Consider the following 21460-nt stretch of genomic DNA (forward strand, 5'->3'; position numbering starts at 1 on the left):
ATTAATAATAACAACAACAACAACAAAAATAAAATAGTTGCTTTTAATAACTATTATTATTACTGGTATTTAATAATTAAGCTTTCAATAATACCGAACTATAAAAATGAAATGATCAGTGAGGGGTGTGGGGGCTCACAGAAGTCGCTGTGCCTCCTCTGGCGGTGGCAGGTGGAGGCACTGCGCTGGGGTTTAGTGTGACTGGAGGCAGAGGTGGAGCTGGACGAGGAAGTGGAGGAGTGTTTGCTGGTGCCATTCGTGATGGGACTGGGCCGCACCCGTGCTAGGGACAAACTGCTGCTCGATCGTGACTCAATGCCATCCTGTATGGGAAACACACACTGTAAGATATTACACACTTGCACAGGCTGTTCTCAGGTCAGCGGCACTCTCTGTCTCACCTCGTTCTTGCGGCCTAGCAGCAGATACATGGCAAATATCTCATTGTACTTCTGTGTGCTCAAGGCATCTTTGATTTCATCACGAGAGTAACCCATTCCTACCATTACATCTGTATGACCAGAGAGAGAGAGAGAGCAAAAATACTTAAAAGAAAATAAGCAAGTAAACAAATCAACACATTTGAGCAATCTGGTTTTAAGTGCCTTGCTAGTAAGGTTTAAAACCACAACCTTTTGGTTACTACAATGCAAAAAATGTTTTATCGTTATCTTTTTTTATCTCAAAAACAAGATACATTTTACTTTGATAAGTAAAATTGTGGAATAAGCTTTTCTTCACAGAATATACACTCCAGGATTTTATTAAAGAAATGAATACTTTATTGAGCAAGGATGCATTAAATTGATAATAAAGCTTTTACAATGTTACAAAAGATTCCCTAGAATGTTTTCTGAAAGATCATGTGACACTCAAGACTGGAGTAATGAGTACTGAAAATGTAGCTTTGCATCACACAAATAAATTACATAGAAAACAGTTATTCTAAATTGTGATAATATTTCACAATATTACGGTTTTTATCAAATAAATGCAATCGTGGTAAACATAAGATACTAACTGTATTTACACCATAAGTTCTGCACAGTTATAATTGTTTATTTTTCTTACTTTATTTGCAAATTGTTTCAATCATATATCTAGAGAAATAACATTTCGGCAATGGGGTAAAAATTTAAAAAAATGTAAATTTATTACTTAAATATTATAAAAATATAAATATAAAATAAAAAATAATGACACCTTAAGCATACATGTGCAAGATACATCTTTTTATGAGTATGTTTATAAATTGAAAAGCCAAAAAAAAAAAAAAAAAAAATAATAATAATAATAATAATTTTCAGAAAAATCATGTAAAAGGGCCAAAAGGGGAAGCTTTCTTACCTATACGGCTGCTGTCATTATAATCCTCCACAGGCTCTATATGAGGCTTCAGCTCGTCCTTTTCGTACCCGAGATTCATCCACTTATCCTTCATGATTTGCTGAAAGGGAAGAACAGAGAGTCAGATAGAGTGAGCAAAAGGCCACAAGATCCATGCAAACTCAATAAGACGTGTTATCAGCTGTGGTGGTGGATTGCGGGTCGCAGTTGCTCCTCCTCACCTCCAGGGTGCAGCGCTTGGTGGGGTTGAGCACGAGGAACCGGCGCAGGATGCTCTCACAGTCAGTAGACATGTAGAATGGCACACGGTATTTCCCCCTCAACACACGCTCACGCAGCTCCTGAGGGGAAAACAGACTTCTATTCAACACCGAATTCAAATCTGAACCCATCGGCCATTGAATCACCCCCACGGCACAAAGAAACAATCACCGCTCACTTGACCTACATTACTTGAGAGCAAAGCTCTTCATAAGAGCAACTGCTGCACGTGTGCTGCCTTAGAAAATGTCTCAAACTGTTGTCATATGACTGTTCAGAACGACACAAGATTGTACACTGAATATTAGCTGTGACTTAACATATTAAAAAGTTTACTACAAAATTTAAAAAAAAAAGTCTTTGAAATAAAAGTTTAATGTTTCTAATAAAAAAACACACTGTGGCACTTATTTAATGTTTTTGAGAATGAGAAAAATATCATAATCACATATGATCAAATATGTTTTTACTGAAATATAGACAATACATGCAGCCCTTAAACAGAGTAACAGAGTAATAGACAACAAATAAATAAATAATAATAGACCAGGGCTATCATAGTGCTCACAAATAATGGAAATATATAAATGTTGCATAATAATAAGACATTACAAATTTTTACTCAATATATCTGCTGATAATGGACATATATTGGCCAATGTGGATTGTTTTTGCCCTCATTTAATCCTCTCTTAATATATATATATATATATATATATGTATATATATATATATATATATATATATATATATATGAAAATCTACTTTCCATACTGTACATTCTAATGTTGTAATATTAAATTCACTTGTAGCATTAAAAATTATTGATAGTGATCGTTTATTTTATCCTTTATTTTAATTAGTATAAACAAAATAGTGCAGAATATTAATTGCCAGCATTTATCAATTATCGCCCAATAGTATAAAAATACTTTAACATAGAATTTTAATATCAGTGCATTCCAACCTACCACTGGAAAAAAAATATTAAAATTAAAACATATCTAGATAAACATAGTCGTTGGATGATTTCTTCTTGACCGGCATCCCTCTACTCTTTTACAAGGCTGAGTTGAGTAATTTACCTTGAGGTTTTGTCCATCAAAGGGCAGTGATCCACTGACCAGCGTGTACAGTATAACCCCCAGACTCCAGATGTCCACCTCTGGCCCATCATACTTCTTCCCCTGAAAGAGCTCTGGCGCAGCGTAAGGGGGGCTGCCGCAGAACGTGTCCAGTTTACTGCCCAACATAAATTCATTACTGAAGCCAAAGTCGGCAATCTTGATATTGGAGTCTGCATCAAGCAGGAGGTTTTCCGCCTGAGTGAGGTAAAAGATGGGATATATGACCATGAGAAGGAATTTAATAGTTTTGCGCTTTGGGGTTATTTTAAAAGGGAGCAAAGTGTGTAATGGTAAAGCCTTTACTGTTTTATGAAAGCCACAGATGCAATAAAATGACAAGTCATGTGAAAGAACAATAACCTTCAGGTCCCTGTGAACAATATTCTTCTGATGACAGTAATGAACCGCAGACACGATCTGAAAGGGAAACACAGACAATGATGTCTCTGAAACAGGAAACAGAAATTAAACAGGGCAATAGGAATAAAAATGTATAATGTTTAACACATTAAAAACAGAAAATACCACTCGGCTTTGATCTTTTTAAATTTTTATTTAAATCAAAGATGAACAAGTTTCAAGTTGCATTGATTATGATATGTCTTACCTGCCGGAATTTAGCACGCGCCTCCTTTTCCTTCATTCTCCCGTGGGATACGAGGTAGTCAAATACTTCACCTACCATAGAAGAAACATTTAGCAAACTTAAAATTAATAATATTTTCCAAAATTTTACCTTCAAGGAAATAGTTAGAAATAAGATAATTATTTATTTGAATTTATTTTGGTCGATAACTGATACTGCTAAGAGCGAGATATATACAATATAATATTTCAACTGCTTGATCTGTGGCATCATTGCAAAATGTTAACTATATTATCGCCCAGCTCTGATCTGCTAAATACAACTATAACCCATGAAGATATTAAGATACTATAAACATTAACATCATCAATTTCCATGAAGCTGCTTTGAAACAATGTGCATTATGAAAAGCACTATACAAATAAATTTGACTAAATTCCTCCTGATAAACAGTCGATATAAAAATTTTACAATACAGTCTAAAATTCAATAATAAAAAACTGCAAAAGTAAAAATCAAAGTGAATCTAATGGAATTAGGCATTAACAAGATTATAATGTACAGTGTGAAAAATTTATATTTTTAGATTCGCTAAAAAAAAAATATTTAAAAGTTATTAAATTATTCATATTATTTAAAGAAATTTAAGTCAGTATATTATTTAATGTATCGTTTGTAGGAAATTCTGTAATATTAATCAACAATCCATATGGTACAAATATATTGCACATTGGATGGGTAATGGAGGTCACTAATACAACTCATCTAGTTATGGACAATCGATTGGGAATTTCCTGACTAATGAAGTTAGCTACTTAATCCCCAATGACTGGATGCAATATTTCATTCTGCGACGTGTTCACCGATGACAGAATGTGATTCATTAGAGGAAGGAATGGACAATGAATTGGCTTCCAGTAAGATGCCATTGCTAATGTGTAGTATAAGTTAGCGCTGTACTCTCGCACGTGCATCAGCCTCATCAGATAGACGTGGAGTGGAAACGTGTGATTCATTAAGAGAGCAGACCATTCAAGCTCCACAAACAGGATGGGCTAAAGTTAAATTAAGCCTGATTTGACTATGAGCATCTTTACTAGAGGCAAATCACTATAATTGCTGAGCTGTGTGGGCCTGGCTTCAGTGAATGCACATGAAACTTATAGAAGGAGGAAGGAAGGGAAAGATAAGAAGAGGGATAAAGAACGAGGCATGTGCAGCTGTGCTCAGTGCAGAGTCTGAGTGATGTGACAGTCCCGCACATGCATGTTTATGTGTGAGTGCGTGCAAAGACTGGGGACACGTGTGATTATACATGTAGAAAGTTATCAAAGCTAGACAATATATTTGGTATTAATGAGAAAGAGAGCAAAGCAGAAACATAGTAATATGCTACATTGAAGTAACTTTTTCTAGCTTAGTGCATTAAAGTGTGTACATGTAGGATGCATGTATGTATGTATGTTGAATTTCGGAGGAATCGTACCACCACTGGCATATTCCATCACAAGGTAAAGCGTCTTCTCCGTCTCGATCACTTCAAAGAGCTGAACTGTAGATATAAGAAAAAAATTCACAATCAGAAGATCATTGTACCATGTGCAAAAACGTAATAAGTAAACTGAGCAATAGAGAATATGAGCCGGTTGTTCATTGCAAAGAAATCCTCAGCCAAAAATGAAAATTCACTCAATAATTTACCCAATAATAAAAAAAATATATTCACTGAAAATGGTTTCCTCAAATGTAGCTCTTTAACCTCATTGCACTGACATATATTCAAATATGACACCGCATATTTGACCACTTTTTTAATTTTTTAGTTGAACAGTCCGACAACAAAGCTGAATAAAATAGAATTATTCAATGAAAAACTTAGAAATGTTGCAACTAACTGTAACTGTAAGACAAGTTAAAGCACTTAAATCACTAAAATGTAAATAAAAATATTTAGAAAAAGACATAAGAGACTAAAGCACATAAATTACTAAGTAAAATAAAATTAAAATGTAAGGAATAAAAATAAAAGCCAATTCAAAATACTAATGAATTGTACATAAGAGTATATAAATAATACTAATATAACACTGCTAGAGATGCGGATAATATTAACCGAATTAATTTTAGGAGAAGGTCAGTGTGTTTTGAGAGTTCTCAGATGTTGACATTTTGGCAAATAAACTTTCACGCAAAAGCATCTAAAACACTCACCTATGTTTGGGTGATTGAGGCCCTTCATGATTCGAACCTCTCGAAAGAGCTGAGAAGAAATACAGAGAGAAAGTGATCAGTAAAATTAGATAAAACCTCTGTTTACACACGACAACATGGGAATATAGAGTATTATAATTCGTAATATATAATTAGAAATGAATATACTATAATTAAATCTTAATATAATTAGAAAATAAATACAAGTAACAATTACATACAGTACATATAATTTATATTAACTTTTAAATAATAATTACTATATACCCAAATGCTGATAATATTATTTGATAATATAATCAAAACAATTTCACTATTGGTCTCAGACTTTCAGATCCTCTTTTCAGTCGCGTTTAGTGGTTGATAAAATGATCTCTGTCAGAAACGTTTCAGTGATTAAATCAATAAAACATCAGAATCCACAATGACCCTGCAGAGACTGATGGATGAGGATTCATGCAAATCCATAAACAGCATTCAGACCTAAGCCCGGGATAAATACAAAACAGCTCACACGCTCTGACTCAACCACGGTGCCACCTGCTCAGCCTGTCCTTTCTTACGGCAGTTAAATTGAATGTAAAAGGGATCAAGCCAAAAAAAGCCCCATCTTGTGACCAATCTTTGGTTCTGTTGTCTAATGCATCAGAGCTACGCTGCAGCTTGTCTGCTGCTGAGAATCACAGTCTTGTGGTACAAAACTGAATCGCTGTTACACACAAAGTATCCTTCGAATTTCCTTCTTCCAACATTTCCTCCCATTCGAAAAAAAAAATGAAAAAATGAAAAAATGATAATAATTCTGGCCAAAACATATTTTAATTATATGCTAAATAAAGTTGCGAAACTTTGAAATTTAAAAAATATATAGTTACAACCTTCATATAACAAAATGTATTTCAAAGGCATGACATTTTTAATCTTAGATTAGCCTATATTTAGGCTAAACGCAAATGTGCATGGAACTCAATAAAATTGATTTCAATAAAATTTTCTTTGAAAGACTGTAAAATATTTGTCTTTTTGGATTTTATATGTTCCCATGATTTATGGACAACAAAAAAAGCTCTTCAAATGTAACATACATCAATTAATTTTCTCAGAGTGAATTATATGAAAAATAAAAAGCTTAAAAAAATACATTTTATATTTAAAAAATATATTTTCAAAAACAAAATTTTATTATTCTATATATATATACATATATAAAATAAAGTATGTTTAAAAATGCATTTAATGTTTATTTATTTCTATTTTATTATTAAGGTTTTTCTTTTTTTTTCGTGTGGGCTTGTATGAAGGAAAATCATGACATTATTTCCACTTTTTAAAACTAGCTGTTAGGAGATTCAACCTAATGGCCATGATGAAACGACAAACCGTCTGTCTCCTGTTTGAAAGCAGAATTTGATTGCTGCAAGGACCTTGTTTGACAAAAGGAGAGGGGCGGAGAGATGGAGTCAAAGAGAGAAGTGACAGACCCAGAAAAAGAGAGAGTGTGACTGAAAGACAAAGAGTCACAGAGACTGTGAGTGTACACGTGAGTCGGACAAATAGAAAGGAAAGGGAAAGGTAAAGGAGAGAGAGAGAGTGAAAACGCATAATAAGTGTCGAAGGTTGAAGACACTTGAAGACAGGACACTATTTGAGCTAATTCTTCCCAAACGTAGTCAGTCACCCTGAGAGAACATCTGAAAATGAAATAAAAGAGAGAGGCCATGCTTTCATTTGTCCTGTTTTTGTCCTCACTCGCTGCCGTCTGTGTGTCCCATCAGTTAGTTTCCATCTACCATTCATTTTCATTTCAGGAGCCTGTGCAGCTTCACTTTCTCACCACTGCGCCAAAATCATAGGTTGACAAAAAGCATCACAACACAAAGCTTGACAAACTGATAGGGAATGAGGGCCAAGTTTACTTTCTAAACACAGTATAAACAGAATGACATGAACGCGATGGCTTTTTTCCAAATCAACATGCCAACATCAACCTCTAATGAAACCAAAACATTCTCCTTCACACCTCATTCAACGATAATTCAGCCAAACTATTTATTTATATATATCTTGTTATTTAACAATGTGATGACGTTATCATAAAAATACATAGCACGCAAATATTAGGTGATATATTTTTTTTTGTTTGGCTGAATTAGCTTTGAATGAGGTGTGAAGGAGAATATTTTGATTTCATTAGAGATTGATGGTGGCATGTTGATCTGGATATATGTATATATATATATTCTTCACTGAAATCAATTTCCAATCAAGTTATATATGTGCCGTGCAGTTTCATTCAGCTCAGTAGGTTTTGGAACAAAGCTAATGATTAACTACATTTCTTGATTGCTAGCAGCAGAGCATGAGAATGAGGAAGGCCTTTTTTTGCTGACATCATTTCCAAAACGTTTGAGTTTCTGTCTCTCCTGCAAGGCCGTTTGAAGACAAATGACCTCATGCGTCTTTATATTCGTTTGCTTTAAAGAGCAGGAAGGAATTCCAGTGCATTTCTCTCAAGATTTATACTGTCTGCATGCTGACGCTCCCCGAGGAGTACAGGAGCAAAACCGGTACAGGAGCAGGTTTGCCCTTTATTTACATCAGACACTGCAGATAACATTATGATCGAATTGTCATTGCATGTATTTTGAGAAACATGGGGCCTTATCAGTAAGTCAAAGAGATAAGAGATCTCAACATGGTGTCATAAGCAAGTAGGACTAGATTTCACACGTTGCAGCTCTGAAAATATATTTTTAAGGATTGACAACATCAATTGCACAGATTAGGATCACTGTTATACGGATTTTTCTCATGTGCACTTACAGTCAATCTTTCAGAAATTCAGAAAAATTTGTCAAACACTTCACATTTAACACTTCACCATGAAATTTAGTAGCTAACACGGTTCTGGTGGGACACACCAACAGCAGGCGTCGGTTTGAGGTCACTAATCTGTTTGTTTTACGCATGTACGGCTGGCACACACAAACACAGATGCTCACAAATGCGAACTGAACTGATCAAGGCAGACAGGTTACATAATGACGCCCGCTAATGCGACAGACTCCGAGCCAGCAGCACAATCACTGTACACAGAAAGGAAATCGAATCCACTTTCACATCCCTTCTGTTACAGAGACCAAGTGCTGCAACTAAACAGAGCTGTTATATCACTAGTTTACTCCGGTAAGTTGTCTCTAATCAACTCTAGTGCGCTTCTGTATTCACATGTGTTTTCAGTGTTCAATATATCCCATGAATCAGCTGATCTGCACAGCAAAAAATCCTATCTTTGTCTTGTTTTATAGAAAAATATCAACAATTAATGTAAAGTAACCATGTCCAATTGATCCATTTAACACAATAAGACTGGGAATGTGCATTAAGGAAGTAAAACGTTTTACATATATATCTATAATCTAATCTGTTTCTATATTATACTCTTATGCTCACGAAGCCTGCATTTATTTGACTGAAAATACAGTAAACTAAGTAATATTGTGAAATAACTTTACAATTTCTGCTGCTTATATTTTTATTACATATATAATATAATATATAATATTTGTCTTTGCTGCATAATATTTTTTGTAGAAACAGTTTTCAAGATTTTTTGAAATCTTCTGTAACAATATAAAAATCTTTACTGTCACTTTCCATCAATTTAATGCATTTTGACTGAATAAAATAAATACATTTAACAGGTACATTTATATTGATTATTTTTTTGCTATTTTATTTTATTTTTTTACTGGAAAAACACAAAGACCTGGTATTTTCAATCTGAAATGTGGAAGTGCATTTCTTTGGCTTTTATGAGCAGTCATACAAACTGAATAATCACATAACATCAGGGGGATCCTAAGACAACATCAAAACTCATCTGGCACATACATATACGACGGCCCCTTGAGAGCGGCTCTAATTGAATTGCACATCAGCTGTTCACCTGAGCCCTAAAGATAACCATCAGATAATCCAGCCCTTCCATCATGTATCTCTCCTGCTTTTCCTCAAAGACGGGACTTCCTGGTTCATTTCCCAGCTTTGGCCTCACGTCACCATTGCTATAGTGACCTGGTATTAAAGCAGGGACTTATCTCACCCCCTCAGTCAGGCAACACTGTGCTGCTCCCTCAGCACCTGATGGAAAACCTGCCTCTGCCCGCACGATTCGCTTTAGATAGTATTACTGCTCCATTTCTCCCCTTCTCTCCTGTTTCTGCTGTCCATTTTTCGTGTTACTGACTTCCAGACATAGTTAATCAAACCCTGAGTTAACCAACTTTCTTTAGAGAGGTAAATTTGCCTATAAAATATGCTTATAATGGTCTCTTTCTTTCTTGTGTTGGTATTCCTGGACGGAAACGTTTGTCGAGCCTAGAGTGATGTTTGCGAAAGACCTCATCACCTTGACCCCAATGCATGCCTCCCGTCAGTTAATCCAGGCTTTGTGCTCAGAGCCTGAATGAGCCACATTTACAGATGAAAAAGTGAAAAATAAAAGTAGATTTGCCATTCAGTTATTATGCTTAGAAATAAACAGACAAAAAAATATATAGGAGCGCCCAAAACACAAAAATTCAATTACAAATTTGTATGCCTTGACCTAAAAAGTGCGATTGCATAATTGCGAGTTAAAATAAGAAATAGTCACATTGTGAAATAGGAAGAGAACATGAAATAAAGTCAAATGAAATTATGAGAGAAGTCTCTGAGATGTTATTTTATTTTAGTATTATTTATTATTATAGTATTTATTAATATTTTTTTTCGTTTTCATTTTAATTTCAATTAGTTTTAATACTTTTACATGTTTTGTCATTTTTTCCACTTTTTTTCTAGATTAATATTTAGCTTTAGTAATCTCAACTAAAAAATTTCATCATATATTGTATTTTATTATTATTTCATTTTTGTTTTAAGATAAAAATATAACAATACATAAAAAATAAATCAATAAAAAATTAATAGGTTATCCGAATATATTTAAATATATTTGAAAGATTTCATTAAGAGACGCAACAGAAATCGAAACCAACAACTGACATAATGTCTAGATGCCAGTTGCTTGTCACATACAAAAATCCAAATTTACATGGAAGAGATATCATATATGGTGTTAAAGGTACAATTTGTAAGATATTTGCAGTAAAATATCCAAAACCCATTAGGCTAGTGTTATATATTTTGTCCAGCTGATTACTAACAATATCTCTAATGTTTTCAACTACTTGTAAAATTCCCATTCTAAACAGTGACACGGGGCAGTGCAGTCGCCTGTCAATGACGTTAGTTACCCTTTGTTACTGCCTTTACTGACGTAGAAACCCCACACGTGTCGTCTGTGGAAGTAGCTTCACGACAAACTTCAACTAGAAAGAGATACCAATCTCGCTGGTGTTTTACTCGACAGGTGAGTTGTTTTGATTCGTATCTTTACAGAAAACGTATGCTATTATAACGATCAACAAGATTAGTATTATGGGGCATACACGCCAAATGCGGGGCATCGCGTCTCTAGACCTATGCGAGAACGCATTTGATCCATAGTCTGAACTCGTCTTTGCATTGACTTTGTATGTAATCTACTTGCGCAAATCATTGAGCACGCAATAAATTCATGATTTATCTTTCCGTCTGATTGATGGCCGTCAGCGGTTGGGTAGAAGACAACAAATCCCATCATTCCACGCTCCTTCGTAGTGTCATCAAACCAAGCGATTGTTATTGTTTTGATAGTGTGCCCTCTAGTGGCAGGTCCTACAACCTGTACCTTTAAGACAAGGTGTGACACTTTACACTGGGGCTATCCTTCAGCATTAGGCATATTTCTTCCTTCGACAGATCTCTGAAAGTGTGTAATAACCTCTGTTCACCCTTATCAAACTCATCATTCAGACATCAGCATATCACAGCCGTCCACATCCCATGGGAACCATTTTTCATCTGCGTCTGGTTCTGTCCAGGCCTTCCACACCGTTTCACACTGCTCCACGGAAAGGGGGTGAAATATGCAAATCAGAGGCTTGTCATTTTTGCATGTCTGAACAAGAGAACAAAAACACTCACGAAACACTTCTGACATCAAATAATAGCTATGACAATGAAAATTAGCATGTGAATGATATTTTGCCTCTAATCACGTTACATAATTCCACAATTAAAGGGATAATTTCCCCAAAAATGAAAATTCTGTCACCATTTAATCACCCTCATATCGATCAAACCTGTATGACTTTATTATGTGGAACATAAAATAAGACATTTTGATGAACATTGGAGTCCAAACAGTATTGTTCCTGCCATACAAGTTTGAAATAGCCTTACTATTGTTAACTAAAACTAAAATGAAAACTATTAAAAAAAGAAAAATTTCTGTTACTTTAATTAAAATACGTTAACTGAATTACAATATAAAAAACTTATAACTGGTTTTATTTCAGCTAGTTGCCAAGGGAACATTTTTAATTAGCATTTAGTTTAAATGGAAGTACTAAAATAACTAAATAAACTAAACCAAATAAATAAAAATGGATAATAAAAAAACTATATGGACACATTAAAAACAACTACAAAAAGTAAAATAACAAAAACACAACAAAAAATTACATCTAATTCAAAATATTAACAAAACAGTGGTTTATCAAAGATACTAAAATTTGGTTGGGAAGGACACAAGAGTGTGAAGGTTATGTAGTAGATCTGAATTATGGGTGAATTATCCTTTTAAACATTATGGAAATATACAACACAGCAGTTAATTGAATCTTCCATTTATCCAGATGAGGCAGATCATATTCTTCAAACTTTATCACATTATGGGAGGCGTTGACAAGGAGCTTTACATGGGTGCCACATTGTATCAAAATATATCCGAAGACATTGTAAGTGCCTCTCAAGAGGGTAAGAACGGTTCTGCATTGCCGCATAATATTCTACTAAAAATCTGCAAGACTTAGAGGAATAACGTCAGTCTGACTGACAATTATTATAATAACTTCCCAGCAGTGGCTCAATGTCATAATGATAATCCGTGATTCTACATCATTGGCTCATTCTGTTCCCAAAGGGAAGGTTTTTTTCAGTCTGATTTTCAGGAAGCTAATGGCATCCTCATATGACCGTAGTCGCCTGTCTTTTTACTCCATCTCGTTCACACCAAAAGAGGTCTAACGTGCACATGCACAGCCAGCTGAAGCCTGGAGAATGTATCATTCAGATGTGAAAACAAAACAGTGAGAGTATTGAGAAATACTGCAAATAGACAACATGTTAGTTAACCATTTAAAGTGAATTGTTCACATATATAAGTGATGTTACCAAAGGAGGACCCTGTGGGATTTCAAAGTGCTTCTGTCCTCGGCAGGCATTGGTCCATGCCCTTGCCATTTCCCCTAGCATTGATCTGGAGCCCAGTGAGTGACAGAGAGAGAAAGAGAGCGGGATCACCACAGAGACCAAAGCAGATGGTCTGGTCTCACTCTCATCAGGCCACAGCAACAGCTCAGGTCAAAGCTGCCTCTGGGGGGCCGAACATCAGGACAGGACACCTCTGGCTTACCCAGAAGCCTCATGGACGCTTGAGCACATCCCAGACGAACATTGTATAGCTCAGTGCTCTTTTAAAGCTCTGGAGATTTATTGGAGATCCCAGATGTGCTTTTTATGCAGGATGTTGGTCTGAATTTCTTTAGGAAATTAAAATATGCTGTAAAATATATGAACATTTGGAGTTTGATCTTTTTTGATGACAAATTTGATGAGAAATATGTTTAAGACATTACTGGGATCTCTTATGGCACTGTAGGGCTCTTTTTTCTCAGCAGAAACATCTGAGATTCAGACAATAAAGAGATCTCTTTTGTGACATTTATGTCCTATGGGATGTTCCCTACATCTTTTTTTAATAATAATATAGTGAATTATTATTACAATTTTAAATAACTGTTCTCTATTTTATTATATTGTAAAATGTTATTTATTCCTGAGATGACAAATCTGTATTTTCAGCATCATTACTCCAGTCTTCAGTATCACATTATCATTCAGAAATCATTCTAATATGCTGATTTGGTGCTCAAGAAATGTTTCTTTCTATTATCAACAGTTCTGCTTTAATATTTTTTGGCAACTGTAAAAATATGTTAGGATTCTTTGATGAATATAAAGTTCAAAATAACTGCATTTATTCAAAAAACAAATATTTTGTAACATTATTAGTATATTTAATGTCACTTTTGAGCAATTTGACACATTCTTGATGAATCAAAGTATTAATTTCTTTATTTCAAAGAAATTAAAATAAAAATGTTCCTATCCCCAAACTTTTGAACAGTTAGTATTTGAACCCGGATTCATTTGCTCAATATTATACCAAGTTTTAAGAGAATAAGAGAACAGCTACTTAGTTAAAAGTTATATTTGCCTTCATGTTGTCATCAAGTGAGTCAGGACTGCCATTGGTGTCCCCTCAAAAAACAAAACTGGTGCATGATGCCCCTGGGTTTACCCAACACAATCAGTCTCCTAGATACATGCAACACACAATGCCATACAGTTCCAGAAATAGTGATAATCTCATAATTGATGGTGCTTACATAAGTAATCCAAGAGTGTTTGGAGTTGATCAGAAATAATCTTAAAGCGTTAGGCAATCTCCAATGTGACTCATAAATGTCAAGTTCACTTCATCTTCTTTTCTCTTTGGAGTTTATCTGGCTCTGCCTGTTAGTGCTCTTCCAGCAGCAATTGCTCTAACAGTTGATTTAAAGTTGAAATAGGTGATTTCACAGATACACAAGTATAATCTACACTAAACTTAAAAGGTTTTGCACTTTAAAGACATTGAGGTTACCTAGAATCCCAGAATTTGGGGGACTGAGGAGTTACATTTTCAAACTGAAACACGTTAACCAACTTGCCCTAAAGGGACAGCCTAGTTCACCCAAAAATAAAAATTCTGTCACAGAATAAAAAAAAAAAAAAAAAAAAATATATATATATTTAGAATATATTCTAAATATCTATAATTTCCACAAAAAGAAAGTCATTCAAATATTGGAATTACATGAGGGTGAGTAAATGATGACAAATATATAATTTTTGGGAGAACTAATGGAAATGAAACTAAATGGAAATTTCATACCAGCAGTGGTATTAATATATCATCAGCAGTCATATATCAATACATTTCTACAACTTTAAGACTATTTAATGCTCTTAAATTCACACATTCAACTAAAACATTTAAAATTTGGGATTTTGATTTTCTGATATCATGTTTTAGACACTCCTCACATCTCTTGAATAAAAGCTTGCTTTCTCAGGATCTCGGTTTCTGTGCTACGGCCCCCCTGGAGTCCCCCACTCCCTCCGGGTTCAGTTGCCTCCATTGTTCGTCTGTCTGGAACGGCACTCCTGGCTTCAAGAGACTTGAATGAGGGACACCCAACCCCCTCTACCCTTCTTTACCCACGGTCCAACTCCATCGTCCTGCCCAAAGGTTTTTTTTTTTTCAACAAAGTAGCACCATGCTCTAATGATGGGGCCCCACACCTCCATGATCACGCCCCCCACCCTCACACACATGTCGATAAAGGCAAAATCCATGTCTTTCCCAACCCTTCTGAAATCCAGCTGCTGGGAAAGTTCATGGTCAGCTGATTGTGCTCCCCCCTCCATCTCTGAACAGGATTAAACAGAGAGGAGATCAGAGAAGAAGAGGAGAATGAGGCTGCTGGCAGATCTCCAGAAACAAGGCTGTGGCCACATCAGACTAACAAAACGTCTGGATCTCCAGTAAACATGACACCGCAAGTTAGGAGCAGGCCTGTAACTATCATAGACATTAAGAGGCACACACAATTTTTAGATTTGGTTCCCAATCTTAAGTATATGATTCCTTCCTTGGAGTGTGTCATAGTTTGAGACATCATGCAGGCTTAAGATCATGAATTATTTATTAGATACTACTGTTTAAAAGTACAATATGTCTCTATTTTATAAATCAGTGTATAATTCTAATCAGCAAGGGTACATTAAATTAATCAAAAGTGACAAAACAGACATTTGTAATGTTTTGCTGTGCAAATAAACATCTTTTGAATTTTCTATACATTGAAGAATCCTGTAAAAAATGTTTCATGGTTTCCACGAAAATACAGCATTGGTGATATTAAGTAATGGTTCTTAAGCACCAAATCAGCTTAACATAATGATTTTTGAAAAATCATGTGACACTGAAGACTGGAGTTATGCCATCACTGGAATAAATTTCATTTTAGAATACATTAAAACAGAAAAGTTATGTTAAACTGAAATGATAGCATATCATATCGATATTTCCACTATATTACTGTATTTTTGAACATTAACAAAAATCTTACAGATCCTAAAATATAATACATACATACAATTTGAAAGAACTCCTTTCACATCTGTCATTGTTAATCATGGCAATTTATAGGCCAGATGAAACCGACAGTTAAACAAAAGTTGGGAGCGATACGATCTGCATGTGAGTGAGTGAGAAAACAAAGAAAGAAAGAAGAGGTACAAAAATATTGTACTGGGAAAGGTCACCTGGGGTGTTTTAATAATACTGACAGGAGAGGTCTGCATTTCTGCTGCAGAGTTTAACACACCCCTGCAGAGACCACCATCACCATCACCCTCTCCTAGCACATTATACTACACTACACAAGGCATCTGACCCAACATTTGCATTTGGTTTCGACCATATGATATCACTCACCTCTTTATCACCAATAAACTGTTAGCGACAAATATAACTCTTTCTATAAGTGTGCCATTGCATCATCTAACTAAAAACTGCTGTTACATACTTATTGATCTTCAAACTGCATTATATGTGGATATCCTGGAACAACTTTTAGAGCTAATCATAATCTTTAATTTTGAAATGCTGTATTAGCAATCACAAAACCTCTGAGTGAAGAAGCACGCCATATTTCTCACATTCGAGGTGTGATTATCACCCAGACTCTCACAGAAAGACAATATTCTCCAGTCATCTTACCATATGCACAAAAGCTAGGAATATTTAGCACTTCATAAATGCATTTTTTTTTCCATTTTCACTTAAGATTAATCAATTCTAATCATGATTTAATTCATGCAATACACATCAGACAACACTAAACATAAAAACAAATACTAAAGATGAAGTTATAATACAACATATAATGCCTATGATACAACAAAAACAACAACACCATAGTTACCTCATTTTCAACAGCTTTCTCTTTTTTGAATTGCTTATCTAATCTTTCCCGCCATTTTCTGGTGAAATACACTTAGCTAAGAACCAAACCAAGGACTAAAACAGCTCACGGTTTTATTTTCCAGATTTCACACAGATAAAGTGCTCAGACAGCTCCAGATATATTACAACAGCATCAGTGCACAGTCCATAAGAGCACAAAGGGGGCAAATCAAAATCATTGGGTCAAAGTTCACATTTCAACTGACCACTGCTAAACAGTGTCTAATCAAACACCATTCGACCAAAACAAGCTCCTCGATATGACCTTGTGTCTGAGTTCAGACAGACATTAGCACCCAAAGACATAATTAGGATCACAAGCTTACAAGAGCGCATTGGTTATGACCTAGTTCCTACCTTCTGCAGGCTTGTAGGGTTGAGTTGGGTTTTGTCAATGATTTTTATGGCAACCTGAGAAGACACAAAGTTTTAAAAAATCATCAAAATATAGCTGACACATTGACTTGACAACTAAATTGCCTATAAAAGAAGCAGTCACCTGGAAAATTATGCTAATTCTGCGCACCTCAGTAGGTTGATGACATAATTGCTTTTGGTCAAAGTGTAAAAAAAGCTGGATGAGCATATGTAGATTTTTATATAGATTTGTTTTTTATATATATGACATCTGGTTCAAAAACTATGGCACAGATTAGTGTGCACTTTGTTTAGACCATTACATGACTGACAACTTGAGAAGATTTACTTAAATGCCAATCAGAAAAGCCTGATATAAATCTTTATTTAATTTCCTAACATAATACCGTCATCTCTCTGTACTTCTTACCTCCCTGCCGGTCAAAATATGGCGTGCCAACTTCACTTTTGCGAAATTGCCCTTGCCGATGGTCTTGAGCAGCCGGTAGTTGCCGATGTGAGGTTGTTCGTCCGAACAGGAGGCAATGGAATTCCGGCAACGGGCTCCGAGTGAGCGACTCGACCATCCCGTGCCCTTCTCTGAACGACTGGCTGAGAGAGAGGCATGCTGCGCGTTGAAGAGAAAATGTTCATTGTTAATACATTATAGTTCAAAACATGACCAAGAGTTGTTTTACTTAGATTTCATGAATATTTAAAACTGAAACATTCAGATATAGTGTAGAACATTCAGCACAGCAATTCATAATCCTGCAAAAGTCATGTTCACAATGTGCAACTGAAGGGGTAATTCCCCCCAAAATAAATATTTTCTCAGTATTTATATGTTATTCCCAACCTATATGACTCACATATTGTGGAATATAAAAAACATATTTTGAAGCACTGTTGTCCATACAATGTCAGTCAATGGGGACCAAAACTACATTCACTTTAAAAAAAAAAATATCTTTTGTGTGTGTGTTCCACAAACGAACTGTTACTCAGGTTTAGAAAGACATGAGGGCGATTAAATGGTTTTGATGTATACGATTAACAGTGCTGTTACAGTTAAATCAAATTATTACAAATAATTTTCATTAATTGAAATAAAGCTGAAATAAAATAAAACAACATAATATTAGATGAAAAAATGGAACCGTGTAAAACTTTGTGATTTCTCCAAGGACAGCTTATCTCTGCTTAGCTATACATTGCTGACAAGTTTCATGTCTGGCTGTTCCAAGATCTTAAATCTTAAATCTAATCTATCCAGGAATGCATTGCAACACTACATGGCACTCACACCTTGGCGCGACATGACGCATGTGGCATTCTTAGCTGGATGCTAACTCTAGAATTCTGTTTGGATACAGGACCCCATATAAATCACAAAGCAAATGCAGATGGTCAATATTACATTTTGAAAAAAAATATTCATTGCATGTACATGCTATAAGGATATATTATATACAGTATACCAATGATGATCTTTATCTTCTATAGTCACATGATGAATCACAAATGTTAATCACAGAGGATGGGAGAATATTTCTTCACACCAATAAGACGTTTTAATGTCTCTAATGCAACATCCCTACACTCACTATTCCCAGCAGTTTAACCATTTCTTGCTGAGATAGACCTCATCGTATGTCATCCACCCATCCTCCTCCACCACCGCACACTGCTTCAACCTTTCCAAACCATAGGCATTAATTGTTCCACCGCTGCTCTCTGTCTGATTGGCCTTGCAATTTATATGAGAAAGGTGGGGGTGGGGGTATAAACGAAGGGGGGTTTCTCAGTGAAAGCAATATGCCACTGAAATAGATGGTTTAGATGGTGGAAGAAAGCTTCAGGACCTAATGTCCACAGAACAATAAAGGATGATGCATTTAGACAATCAGTTTCCTAATATCCTAAAGTGCATAAGAGTATATGCACTTTAAAAGTTTGATTTCAGTCTGAATAAAGTAATAATTTGTTTGTTTCTTTTTTAAAATGCCATGCTTCATTCCAAGCCCAAATCACACCAGTCTGATTTATGCAGTCACATAACCGAATTTTCAATGAAATTCTGTGGGGCAAATCAGGTCCATTATCAGCAATGCACCGCTCACACAGAAGTCACTTTCAAACCAAGCAGCTTTCTGTTGGTCAACATGGCGAATTTACACACTTACACACATCCAAAAATCTGTGGTGAACTTTTTCATCCTCACACAAAACCCTCGATTTTCCACTAAAATGACTGTATTTGTAAATGTGAGTGTATCTTAACAGTGTACTCATGCTCCAAAAGGGATTCTTATTTAGTGATGATGTAGAAGGATCTATGCAGTTAATAAAGATCTCAAAACATTATTCCACATAACATAATTCTAGAGACCCACCGCAGACTGAGACAATAGACCGCCTATCTGGGTGGTGCCCTGCTCAGGGTAGGATATGAGCACATGTGAAGGGGGTAGAGAGGGGTCCTGCTGCTGCATCTTATGACTTACTCCCAAAATCCATTTACAGGGACCTATGTCCTGGCCTGTCTTGTCCTAAAGCATTGTATTTGGCACTGCTGGTGCACCAGTTTCCTCTGTGCTGATTTCTTTCACAGCGTTTCCTTTAAATGAATTTTTATAGGCTTATGTTCACTTATATGGAAATAAAACAAACAATACAGTATATTGACTTCTAAAGTTACTTTTTCTAATGTCTATTCCACAATTTACTTATCAGCCACAATAAAGGAGCCTGCATGCAAAAACAAACATACAAAGTGATCAGTGTAGTTGAATTCACAAGCAAATTAATCTTACATAGCGGTTCTTTTTAGTGAAAAAAAAAAACATACAATGTGATCAATGTAGCCCGATTCCCAAAATGAATGATTCATTAGCCAGTTCTTTTAACAAATAGTTCAAAAGGAGAGTTTTAATCAGTCTGAAACAATGCTCCGCATGATTTACAGCATTAGCAGAAAGAGAAATTCTTTCGCACATTAATAAAATGGACATTTTAATCAAAATATTACTGAATCAGAATCAAGATCTAACTGAATCCAAAAATCTGTATCAATACCCAGTACTGGCAAACAAATTGGATTAATTATTTAGCATCTCATGCAATTAATTCAGTTATATTTTAACTGAATGACAGTCTTAATTTTTCATTAATTGTAACATTGAAAATTCATATACATATTGTGAGTTCATCAAACAAGAGCTTGCGAATCTGAATCAAAATGAATCTGGAAATATGTATCAATAACCAGACATCGCAAATTACTGATTCATTATTCCAATTCATGTAACAGCCCTATTTGACAGATTCATTTTAACACGACTAATTCACACAGATATTGCGAGAAATTAACATGTAATCTTCCTCTGTTAAACAGATGACCCAATTCTATGTCACTGCTGTTACATTGGCTCATGCCTTTTGACTGAAATGCCATAACCCCTCTGCTACTTGTTGTTACCCTTTAGTAACGGTCTCTGCCATGAACGAAACCATCTGAATAACTAATGGTGCAGCAGTCACAGACAGGCAGCGATCCTCATGACTACAGAGCAAAAGTCTCACCTTGGCATCAGATGAGAGGACCAAACAAAAAAGCCCCAGCTGAGGACCATCTGCTAACTGCACTTTGCAAACCCCCTCCCCACCAACTAGTAACATAACCCTCTCATACACACACACACACACACAAACACATTAGCCAAATACACAAGGAGACAGCATCAATATCAGTTGTCAAGAGCAACCATCATTGTGGCAATGAGACAGGGGTTGGTGCAATACTTCCACAATGACAAGCACAAATACATGCTCATTTTGTGATTGTCACTCATGGTCTAAACACACCCTCTTGATTAAACATGCTCAGAATTACAGGTTAGATAAACATGTTTACCTGTAGTGGCCGGTCAAACTAAAAGATAACTACTTTTGACAACAAAATGTGTAAATTTACACTGACTCATAGACAGCACCTAACACCACTGATGTTACCACAATAACATCACAACAAAAAACTACTGCCACTATGAACAAGACAACCCCTTCAACTTCATTGCTTTTCCACATACAACAGACACAAGGACCTCTTTTATTAATGTATAGGCCTAGGTTTCACTAGTTCCTCAGAAACAAGCCACTAAGCTTGTGGTCCACATTGGATCAGCTTCCCTGCTTTACCAAGGAACAATTAAAAAAACAATCCTCTTAGTGAATTTCTTTTGGCTGAACGTGGAGGCATAATGTCCAGTCACAACCATTGTT

The 21460-nt window shown here is 35.5% G+C and overlaps 1 protein-coding gene across 6 annotated transcripts in view; it reads right to left on the bottom strand.

Annotated features, from left to right (window-relative positions):
* LOC128029221 (MAP/microtubule affinity-regulating kinase 4-like) overlaps nt 1-21460 on the bottom strand; it is a 36563-nt gene that overhangs the window by 8533 nt on the left and 6570 nt on the right. For all 6 annotated transcript variants that reach the window (XM_052616857.1, XM_052616858.1, XM_052616852.1 and 3 more), the window contains exons 2-12: nt 17607-17804; nt 17177-17230; nt 5533-5581; nt 4808-4873; nt 3343-3413; nt 3096-3152; nt 2694-2930; nt 1569-1688; nt 1348-1447; nt 402-511; nt 140-323 (exon numbers count right to left, since the gene is read on the bottom strand). In XM_052616857.1, coding sequence (XP_052472817.1) covers nt 140-323; nt 402-511; nt 1348-1447; nt 1569-1688; nt 2694-2930; nt 3096-3152; nt 3343-3413; nt 4808-4873; nt 5533-5581; nt 17177-17230; nt 17607-17804 — 1246 coding nt within the window. The remainder of the gene's footprint in view (nt 1-139; nt 324-401; nt 512-1347; nt 1448-1568; nt 1689-2693; nt 2931-3095; nt 3153-3342; nt 3414-4807; nt 4874-5532; nt 5582-17176; nt 17231-17606; nt 17805-21460) is intronic.

Source organism: Carassius gibelio, chromosome A15 (genome assembly GCF_023724105.1).
Source record: "Carassius gibelio isolate Cgi1373 ecotype wild population from Czech Republic chromosome A15, carGib1.2-hapl.c, whole genome shotgun sequence".
In the NCBI taxonomy this organism is placed as follows: domain Eukaryota; kingdom Metazoa; phylum Chordata; class Actinopteri; order Cypriniformes; family Cyprinidae; genus Carassius; species Carassius gibelio.